The sequence below is a fragment of the Peromyscus eremicus genome, chromosome 4 (assembly GCF_949786415.1).
Source record: "Peromyscus eremicus chromosome 4, PerEre_H2_v1, whole genome shotgun sequence".
In the NCBI taxonomy this organism is placed as follows: Eukaryota; Metazoa; Chordata; class Mammalia; order Rodentia; family Cricetidae; genus Peromyscus; species Peromyscus eremicus.
Window position 1 is genome coordinate 106,219,458 of NC_081419.1, and position 11,156 is coordinate 106,230,613.

At 42.8% G+C, this 11,156-nt stretch overlaps 1 protein-coding gene across 2 annotated transcripts; it reads right to left on the bottom strand.

Annotated features, from left to right (window-relative positions):
- Positions 1 to 155: 155 nt before the first annotated feature.
- Tmem230 (transmembrane protein 230) lies at positions 156 to 10,905 on the bottom strand. Of its 2 annotated transcripts, XM_059261471.1 has the most exons (5): positions 10,671 to 10,905; positions 9,620 to 9,718; positions 8,987 to 9,105; positions 7,216 to 7,338; positions 156 to 3,746 (listed from the first exon to the last, which is right to left on the bottom strand). In XM_059261471.1, exons 3-5 carry the CDS (start codon positions 9,083 to 9,085, stop codon positions 3,606 to 3,608), a joined length of 363 nt encoding a protein of 120 aa, XP_059117454.1. In that variant the 5' UTR covers positions 9,086 to 9,105; positions 9,620 to 9,718; positions 10,671 to 10,905; the 3' UTR covers positions 156 to 3,605. The 2 variants fall into 2 exon arrangements, with proteins under 2 accessions (XP_059117454.1, XP_059117455.1); XM_059261472.1 differs by lacking the exon at positions 9,620 to 9,718.
- Positions 10,906 to 11,156: the final 251 nt, after the last annotated feature.

Genomic DNA, 11,156 nt, shown 5'->3' on the forward strand with positions numbered 1-11,156 from the left:
GCTGGTCAGTGTAGATTCTGGACCCAGGGCATGAAGAAAGAAAAGGTTCCAGGCGGAGGCCTGACTCATCAACTGTTCAAAGGGTAGCTGGCCTACATGGCAGCAGGTGGAGGACCACAGAGAAGTCTGAATTAAGCAGAGCCAGCTCCCCTGTCCATACTGCAAAGGAAAATGTAATGCCTACATGTCAGCGCTTCATTTGACAAACAGTTGTTGGGAGGAAATTTGTAGTCTGGTAAAGAAATAACCAAGTAGTGGGGACTACAGTGAATTGGGAAGTCCTGCTCAGTTAAAGCTACCTTTACAATTTGCTCCAACCTGCTCAACAACCTCCTTTTTAAAAGAAATCAAACATCAGCATCACATAACTTTTAAACAAAACGTAACCTCTGTTCCTCAGTGATCATCCCATCTTTTTTTGTTGTACCTCCAGAAGAATAGAAACGGTCAACTCATGTCTGATATACCAGCCATACGTGGCACTTTCCACTGCAATGGCAATGAATGGGTCTGGACTCTCCATCACATGCAGAACCCCACACGTAACTGAGGTAGATTCTGCTTTGGATTTCCTGGAAAGTGTAATAGTTGTCACAATTACTTGTGCCACCTAGTTTAGTCAACAGCCCAAGAGAGCAGGCTGCTTTTAGGCAAACACTTGCTGGATAAATGGCCTTGGTCTCTACTGCCCCTACTGTACAAACCCCTGTTCCCATTCCTTTTTCTTGCTCAACCCCCAAAGGCATTCATTTAAGCTTGGGAATTTTTTCCTAACACAGGACTTTTGCAGAGATTAAAATCATACAGAATTAATGAGGCTAGGTGCACAAGGTCTCAGCAAACAGTTCAAGAAATGTTTACTGGCTGGAGAGATGGTTCAGTGGATAAGAGCATGTAGTACTCTTGCAGAGAACCATATTAGCACCCATATTAGTAGTTTAATAGCTTGTACTTCCAGCTCCAGGGGATCTGGCCTCTGTGAGTACCCATATATATGTACCATATACATGTGCATAAATTTTTTTTAAATCTTAAAAAGTTTATCGTCAATATGGAGATTTAGACCTTTTCTATAAAGCACCAAAGAATACAATTATAGTCAATGCATACAAGTCTGATTTTGGTTTAATAAGAGATATCTGTGTGTCTCTTCTTAATGAGGCCACCAAGATGAGATTACTAGTGTGATTAGTGTCATTCCTCATGGGACAGTAGAGGGGGGTTCTAGCCCCAGACAGAAGTCTAATTATGTACCTATACAGGATAGAAGTGTTGTCTATGACATAGTAAGAGGGAAGAGTGCTACCAACAGTGAGGCCTCCAGACCGGGCACTGGGGAAAATGTGGCTGGCTTCCTTGGATATATATATAAAGCTATGTGTAATAAAACAGAAAAAAGGGATCACAGAACCATACAACTGTGCCTGTTTTCAGTTTCTTTTGAGACAGGATCTCACTATACAGCCTTGGATGTACTAAAACTCACTATGTAGAACAGCTTGGCTTTGAACTCAAGAGATCCATCTGCCTCTGCCTCCAGAGTGCTGGATTAAAGGTGTGTGCCACACCACCATGCTCACCAGAGGCATGGGTTTCTGTGCTCACAACTGTCTGGAAAGGAACACAGGAGCTTATGTGGGCAACATGGAGATGACCCCGAACAGATGTTCCCCTTGCATTCTACACCCTTCTATCATTTCTTTTTCTTTGTAGCATCAACCCTATAAATACCGCCAAGCTCTTTGGTTTGGCTGAGCCAATCTAGCCTTAGCTTTGTAAGCAGTGCCCAACAGGGAGCTTTAACTATCCTATGCCACTTTATACCTTTACCAGCAAGGTTCTAGAGGTGTTCAGCACCAAACCCTTTGGGCTCCCCTCCAATTTTTAAATACAGCCAAACATGGCAGCTGCTGGGGGTCACTGTCTTACTTCTATGTGTATAACTCCACTGGTGAGCTCCCTAGCCCCATGGCTCTGAAGATACTATCCAAACACCGACTCTAACATTTCTATCTCCAGATGAGACCCAATCCAATTTCCAGACATACAGCATTGCAACTGTCTCCCGTCTCCATAGCTCTCCTTGGGTGCTGAGTTGACATTTAGTTTCAACACATCCAAAAGTTACCTTTCCCCCCAAACGTCCCATTCACGGCCTTCCCAGTCTCAGCTGATGACACATCCAGACTTTAGGTTGCCCAAGTCCATAACCTCAGAGGAAACACTGACTGGAAAGCAGAGTCTGACTCATAAAGCCAGTTACCTAAAAACAAAGGTAGTGCTGGGTACCGGGATTAAATACATCAAATCATTAGAGTGCTTTTCTAAAACATGCCTAAAGTTAATTGTTTTAAGCCTAGAATTTGAACTATGACACTTTAATATTTTATATAAAAAAAAAAAGGTCACTTTTTGCAAGCTAAAAACCAGATTTGAACTAATACATTTGTAGGGATCCTGGCCAAGTCTCATAATCTTTAGCAGAATGATGTCATAGTACTGGGTGCCAGCAGTGGGTTACAAACTCCAAGTACACTTATCTACAGTTTTACTAAGAAACAGCCAAAGTCTAGTCCTTAAAGATGATTCACACAACCTCTTTATCTATGAAAGACAGATTCACCCGAGTTTTTTGGTGGGTAACCTATGGAGAAACCAGAGGAAGTATTTTGTTATTGTTTTTTTATTTGAGACAGGCTTTCATTTGGTAGCCTTGGTTGTCCTAAAACTCCATATGAAGACCAGGCTGGCCTTGAACTTACAGAGATCAACCTGCTTCTGCCTCTGAGGTGCTGGGATCAAGGCGTGTGCCATCATATCCAGCAAATTTTTCTTTTAAAGATTTGTTTATGTATATGAGTGCTCTATCGAAATTTTGCCTGAAGGGCATCGTATCCCACTATAGATGGTTGTGAGCCACCATGTGGGTGCTGGGAATTGAACCTGGGTCCTCTGGAAGAGCAGCCAGTCCTCAACCACTGAGCTGTCTCTCTGGCCCCACAAAGTTTACATTTTGAAAACCTACTTTGGGGTTTAAAAATTCTAGGTTGCTGTCAATTTTTTTAAAAAGCCTATTACAGATGGATCCCAGATATTTGGTTTTATCAGGATATGAAGGTAGAGAAAAGTATATGGGATAAGAGATATTTTAATTTTACCAGGATGTAAAGGTAGAGGAGAGTGTGAGAGATAAGATAGATATTTTAAAAATAAATTACTTAGTAATAAGAAACTAGACATAATACATTTTCCATATGCTACAAAAACAAATTGATGATGGAGGCGAAATGCAGGATCACCCCAAAAGAACACTTTCCACCTCAGAATACAGCCTGCCTTTCCAGACAATTAGCCTCACAGTTCTTACATGATGCATACACATGTGGAAAAACTTGTCAAGCTTTGCCAGGGCCAGCAGATGAAAACATAACAGGTCCTAATTAGCTAATTATAAAGCATGAGCATTTTGGAAAAGGACTCATACAATCCGGCCATTGTTTTGCTAAACATCTACAAATTGTAGACTTCCTCAGCCCTTAGCCAAAGTTCCTGCTTGATGTCTTAAAGTGGGTGCACTGTGTCTCTTCTCAAGGCTGAGGTGACTGTTAGTCATCAAAGTCTGGAATGTCATCATAGGAGTAACCCCGGTAGCCTTTGGATGCATAGTAGGCGATGCGCAAATGGTAAAATCCTGGCAGGAACACCAAAATGCCAATGATGAGGACAGGAACAGCTCGGTCTGCCCCCTGGTGGCAGAAGGAAAACATTAGTATCATATAAATTACACCCTTCTATCTCTTCTTTCTGATCATAAATTGTCACCTCCTCTTTTTCTTATCTGTGTTGGGGATCGAATTAAGACCTTGGGCATGTTAGGCAAGCACTACACTCCCAATTTCCTTCTGATTACAAATTAAGCCATAAATTCAAAATTATAAAGAAAAATTATTTTTAACCAGATATTAGGCTTATTTCCTTCTGCTCTTTCTTTCAAGCTGTGTGTGTATATGTGTGTACGCGTGTGTGTATGTGTGTGTGTGTGTGTAAGTTTGGTGGGTACATACTATCTGTGTCTACAAGCGTGCATGCAGATGTATACATGTGCATCAGAGGTTGACCTCAAGCAACTTCTTCAAGGCTCTCCACCTTATTTATTTTTTAAAAGATTTACTTATTTTAAATATATATATGGGTATGTCTTGGTCACTTTTCTATTGTGAAGAGCAATCATGACCAAGGCAATTTATAGAATAAAGAATTTACTGGAGGCTTGCTTACAGTTTCTGAGGGTTAGAGTCCATGACCATCATGGTGAGAAGTGTGGCAGGGCACTGGAACAGTAGCTGAGACCCTTTCTCTAATCCACAAGCACAAGGCAGAGAAAACAGAGCTAATCCTTCCTAAACAGTCCACCAGCTGTGGAGCAATCTCTCAAATAAATGAGCCTATGAGGGCTGTTTTCACACAAACCACCACATCCCACACTCTGGTCCCCATTGGCTTGTTGCCATATCATAATGCAAAATGTATTAGTCCAACTTCAAAGGTCCCCACAGTCTTTTACAGTTTCAACCGTTTAAAAGTCTAAAGACTATTCTGAGACCATAGTCATGGACTCTACCTGTCCCTAGACTGAGAGTCCTGAATTACATGCTTTCTTTGTAAGTTACCTTGGCCATGGTGTCTTATCAAAGCAATTAAAAAGAACTAAGGCGGGGGCTGGAGAGAGAGCTCAGAGGAAGAAAGCACTGGCTTCTATTCCAGAGGTCATGAGTTCAATTCCCAGCAACCACATGGTGGCTCACAACCATCTGTAATGAGATCTGGTGCCCTCTTCTGGTGTGCAGGCATACATGCAGTCAGAACACTGTATACATAATAAATCTTTAAAAAAAAAAAAAATTCAAGCACTAGGAAGGCAGAAAGGTGGATCTCTCTGAGGGCAGCCTGGTCTACAGAGCAAGTTCCATGACAGCTAGTGCTACATAGTGAGACCTTGTCTCAAAATACCTAATTAAATAAACAAATAAATAAATAAGTTAAATTTCAAAAGACATTTTTCAAAATAAATAACACACAAAATAAAATAACAAAAAATTGGCTGGCAAGATGGCTCAGAGGTTAAGAGCACTGGCTACTCTTCCAGAGGTCCTGAGTTCAACTCCCAGCAACCACATCATGGCTCACAACCAGCTATAATAGGATCTGGTGCCTTCTTCTCGAGTTCAGGCAAACACTAGACATAATAAATAAATATTTAAAAAAAAACAAAAACAAACAAACAAAGCCCCCAAAACCTAAGGCATGTATTTTGCATGTATGTATGTCTGTGCACCACAAGCGTACCTAATCCCCACAGAGGTCAGAGGATGCCCTAGAACTGGAGTTAGAGACAGTTGTGAGCAGTCATGTGGGTGTTGGGAATTGAACCCAATCCCCTGGAAGAGCAGCCAGTGCTTTTAACCACTGAGCTATCCCTTCAGCCCCAAGAATTATTTTTTAATTATGTTTCACATTTATTTTAATTTATTTTTAATTATATTCCTAAGAGTAGGTGCTGGAAGTGGTCAAAAGCTTTGGGTTCCCCTGGGGCTGGACTTACAGGCAGTTGTGAGCCACCCAACTTGAGTTTTAGAAATACAGCTTGGGTCCTCTGCAAGAGCAGAGTAAGTTCTTAATGGTGAAGCCATCTTTCCAGCTTCTCTGCCTTATTTGTGAGACAGTCTCATCTCTTGCTGAACCTGGAGCTCACGAATTTGGCTAGAATGGCTTGGCTAGCCAGCTCTGGGGATCTGCCTCCGCCCTGCAGAAGCATGCCAACACATCTGGCTTTTATGCGGGTGCTAGGAGTCAGAATTCAGGTCCTTAAGCACTTTCTTGAGAAGCAACCTCCCTCCCTATCACTTTTTTCAAGTTCTTTGTTGTAAACACACCACACTCTTGTCCTCTAATATTACTAATATTAAGTAATATTTAGTTAATATTACTTAAGGTAGACACACCTTTAATTGCAGCACTCTAGAAGCAGAGGCAGGAGGATTTCTAAGTTCAAAGCCAGCCTGGTCTACAAAGCTGAGTTCTAGGACAGCTAGGCCTGCGTAGGGAAACCCTGTCTTTTTTAGGGGTTTCTCAAGACAGGGTTTCTCTGTGCAGTTTTGGTGCCTGGCCTGGATCTTGTTCTGTAGACCAAGCTGGCCTTGAACTCACAGAGATCTGCCTGGCTCTGCCTCCTGAGTGCTGGGGCGTGCGCCACCACTGCCTGGCTAGAGAAAACCCTGTCTTAAAAAAAAAAAAAAAAAAAAAAAACCACCCCAAATATTGCTTAAGCTATAATGGCATGTAACATTTCTCTGAAATGCATGTCCCACAATTTTATTTAACTGTCATCTGAGCAACTAGATGCTTAATTTTTGCTTTTTTAAACTATAAAACACCAGTAGAAACTGCATTTTTTCTAGAGTGTGAAAGAATGGGCCCTCATTATGACCAGAATATCTTTTTTTTTTTTAAAGATTTATTTATTTATTATGTATACAGTGTTCTGCCTACATGCATGCTTGCAGGCCAGAAGAGGGCGCCAAATCTCATTTCAGATGGTTGTGAGCCACTATATGGTTGCTGGGAATTGAACTCAGGACCTCTGGAAGAACAGCCAGTGCTCTTAACCTCTGAGCCATCTCTCCAGGCCCCAGAATATCTCTTTAGAAGTACTCACAACTTACATATTCTCTTATATACAACTTATATATTCTCAAAATATATAAACATTACCCAAGGAGAACTACCAAGCACGACTTAGGCTTTGAATACTGAAACTCAACAGGACTCAGAGCAAACCAATGGAAAAAGGAAACCAATTACAAGGTGCAGCAGCCACATACACAAGACTCACTGCTTTTCCCCAGACACTGATCAGCGTGTCCATACTGCTACAAAACTACAACGATAATACATTACTCTAGCTACAGCCTTGTACTAGTCTGGAAGCCCGAAACCAGGCACAGCTGCATTATTCTGAACTGTATCAGGAGCCATACCTGGCGAGCACCCACCTTAGAGGAATTATGGAGACATCTGCTCAAAGGGGAAAGCAAAACAAAAGGACACCATGCTGTATTATTTTAGTGGAATCCACTGCACTTCTGGAACATAAAACAGCACTCTGGCTCACAGGTGAAAGACCCATGGCATATTCTCACACACCCATTAGCTTACCCCTTTGCTGATGTAGCCCGACAGCAGGAGAGAGCCTATGATTATGAGAAAGGTGCCAATCAAAAACAGCACGGTGGCAAGTGCAATGGCCTTATAAGGGATCTTAGGAGGGCTTTTCTTAAACTGGAAGAGAGAGAGAAAAACAAATGACAAAGAACATTATGAAAACGCCAGGCCTACTGTCCTTAAAGCAGGGAGGGTAACTAAGAACCGAAGTGGATGCGTCAAGTGTCTTAAGTACGTCCACCAGTCAGTGCAGCAGAGCAGGAACATGAGTAGGTGGAGTCCTGCTACTCCAGACCCCTCATTACAACCAAGGAAAGCCCTTTAAAACTACTCCGTCACCTAGGTGCTGGACATGTGTTTACTAAGGGGACGTGTATGGAAGCTTGTCCTAACCTGCGGGGATTTCAGAGTGAGCTCCATGCTATGCAAAGTGAAAAGGTGACTTCTGGAAATGAAGGTAACTTAGCATGCAGTCAGTCAAAAGTTTAGAAACAGAATTTCAGCTTTCCTTTCTTTTTAAAGATTCATTTTGTTTTTAATTATGTGTCTGTGTGTAGATACATACATGTGAGTACCGATGCCTGTGCAAGTCAAAGAACTGGATCCTCCAAGAGCTAGAGTTACAGGCAGTGTAAGTCACTGGACATAGTTGCCAGGAACCAACCTGGGTTCTCTGCCAGAATAGTACTTGTAGGCTGGAGGGATGGCTCCAGGGTCAAAACGTTTGCCTTCCAGATGATCTGAGTTCAATTCCTAACACTCACATGGTGACTCACAGTCTGTAACTCTAGTTCCAGAGGATCTTCTGGAACTCTCCTGGCCTCTCTGGGTACTGTATATTCATGGTACATGGACCCAGGTTTGGTTCCTAGTACCCACATGGTGGCTCATAACCATCTGTAACTCTACTTCCAGGAGATCCAATGCCTGCTTTTGGCTGCCTTGGGCATCAGGCACACACGTGGGGCATATGAAAGCAGGACACTCATACACATAAAACATAAATATAAAATATTAAAAACACTAGAACAGTATGTGCTCTTAACTGCTGAGCCACCTCTCTGGCCCAAATTTCAGCTTTCCCAAAGCCCTGCATTATGAGTAAATTCAGCTAAGATTCAGGGTAAAATACAGCATGAACACATATGAAAATGTCATAATGAAGCCCATTATTATGTACAAACAATATATGCTACTAAAAACATTTTTAAAAAGGTTTGGAGGCAACCCTCTAAGGTTTGGCTCATTAATGAATCTGACGTTAAGTGTTTGGAAGCACCCCAGAGCTATTCTTACCTCTTCTCCAAATAAGTCCAAAGAACAATTGATTTATTTACCTTTAAAAGAATGGATCCCTGCTTGCTACTTCACTCTTGGCTCAAGCTCCACATAGACTACTCTATCCTAAGGGAGAGCAGGACAAAGGAGACGCTAGCCCACTTACTAGGTAGGGGTCAGGAGAGGGCACAAACTTTATTACTTTCTGTTCACCATAAAGAATATCTATAACTAACTGCATCTCATGACATGAGGAAAGAAGATCTTTTCTGGGTAAGTTAAATTAAGTTTGTAGCTACATGGCTTTGGTACTTCAACTGAAACCGCAAGCAGATAACCCCGGAACGATCTAAAACTGCTCCACCAAAATCCTTTCTCTGGCTGGGGCTGAAAGGGTCTTGGAAATACGCTTGCTCTTTGCTGGTCCCGATAACATACACAGCAGCTAAATGGCTTTGTCTTTTTTTTCTTTTTTCAATTGTGTTACCTGAAGGTCAATGTAGCCATCGTCTGTGCTGGAAAGCCTTGAATACTTTACTTTACTACTGGGGATTCCAGTGGTCAGGTTGGTACGAGATGGCATCATAACACAGTGACACAGCTAGTCTGAAAGGGAAAGACTGTTACTGTCCGTAGGAATAACAGTACGTTACAGGCAAGGACATCAGATACCATGTCCTGGAGTTCTGGGCTGCCATGTTATGTATCACATACACGGCAACATAGGCTTCACTGCTCTTACGACGACCTGATACTTCTTGGACACACTAAGCATACTTCCTTTATGTAGCTGGCTTGTCTTCACAGAATGACACCAAAGGCATTTCACAAAGAATCAGACCCAGTGTACTTTGCCACCAATGTTTCCCGCCTAATTTTTCCAAAGTCACACGGAGGTGATGAAGACTTGAACCCAATGTTCACATTTTCAAGGCCCGCCCCCCCAACAGCACCGCTTGCCCCTTAAAGTTCCTCAGGCACTTCAAGTAACTCTTTTTGTTTGCTACAAGAGAGGAGGATAAGGAATGGTGTACACTCACATAAGCATCTTGTCTACTCAAATATGATATCATCCTAAGTGCAAGCGATCCGAAAAATCTTATCAATGTGGGTAACTTACTGGCTATCAATACCACACCAGACACTTCAGAGCCACCTGCCTCTCTGCTCCCATCCCAAGCATGAAACAAGTGATTCTACTTTCCACATCATGTAGCGCCTGAAAAAATGGATTTAAAAGTCTGTTTTACTCCAACTATCCAGACAGCAGTAATAAAACCACATCTACTGTATTACTTGAGAGTAGTTAAGATTAAAAAACAATGATGTTTAAATGTTAAAAAATTTGAAATGTGAGCTCAGTACTGCAGGAGACGACTGTAATACCAGCTAATTGGGAGGACAGGTGTGACTATACGAAGTTGAGGGCCAGTCTGGGCTGTATATTGAGACCAGATGCTCTTCCCTACCAAAACTGAAATTTGTTGATTCTTTATAAAGTCATAAAATTATGTAAGCAAAACAGACTATTCCAATTGCAAAAGTATTTGAATTTTAAATGTAAAAGCCTATCTTTAAGAAGAAAACTAAGTATTTCAGTAGCCAGGCCTTCACTGGTGTGGTATTTTGCACATCTCCACAACGGCATGTGGTATTTATTCCATGTTGGTGAGGTGCCAGACTCTGCTATTACAGTCGACCTAAGGTAACTAGCATGCAAAACCTAGTGCCAAGTGGTCCTGCCTTTTTGTTAATTACATCCAGAAGCTGAGTATTAAAATGGAGCAACGCAAATCCACTTGAGGTTCTAAAAAATGTTAGATCAAGTTGCGTTAAGTACCAGGTTTTTGGTGTTGCCATCCCATAATAAGCTTAATTCCTCAAACCTGGAAGTTCAAACTAACAAACAGTTTTTTGGTTTTTTTTTTTTTTTTTTTTTTTTTTGGCAATAAACCACATGCTACAAAGTTACGTGCTTTGCCATTAAACTCGCATCAAAACAAAAATGTTGCGGGGTATGAGCGAGATTTGTGCTTTTCTTAGCAAAGGATTCTAGAAGGGAGTTAGTTATCACATCCTAAATGACAAGTCAAAAAAATAGCAGCCCAAGTTTCTACTATGCTTTTTAGGGGTCCCACCGCAACCTTCGCCACCCCCCACCCGCCAAGCACCTGCGCGTGGCGCTGTGGGCAGCCTCCCGCCGGCCTCCGCCGTCTCCACCCACGGTCAGGACCCACGCGAACTTAGCACTAACAAAACTGGCTCCGGGGAGAGCCTCGGTGGCGGGGCGAGGCCTGGCGGCTGGCTTCCGGGAGCGTGCTCCCGCCCCTACCCGCGCAGCGCGCCCCGTTCTCCGTTAGGCGCGCTAGGAGCGCTCGCCCAACAGCCAACCGCGGTCAGAGCGCTGGCCCGCCGGAAGTGGTGTGCGAATGGAGGCGCACCGGAAGTGGCGCCACCAGGAAGCAACGTCATCGCACCCAGCGGCGCAAGGTTGGAGCGCTTCAACTTTTTTTTTTTAAGTTTCTGTATGTAGTGCTGGCTGTCCTGGGACTCACTACGCTGACCAGGCTGGCCTCGAACTCAGAGTTCCTCCTGCTTCTGCCTCCCGAGTGCTGGAAACATCCAGCGGGCCAGCAGTTTGGGCTTGCGCTGGTGAC

Bases quoted from the DNA above. Each gene is read 5' to 3' on its own strand.
- Tmem230 (XM_059261472.1), bottom strand. From the start codon at position 9,085: ATGATGCCATCTCGTACCAACCTGACCACTGGAATCCCCAGTAGTAAA. The intron at 7,339-8,986 runs GTAACACAATTG...TCTCTCTTCCAG, and splicing joins ATGGCTACATTGACCTTCAG to TTTAAGAAAAGCCCTCCTAA. The intron at 3,747-7,215 runs GTAAGCTAATGG...TTCTGCCACCAG, and splicing joins CGGGCTACATCAGCAAAGGG to GGGGCAGACCGAGCTGTTCC.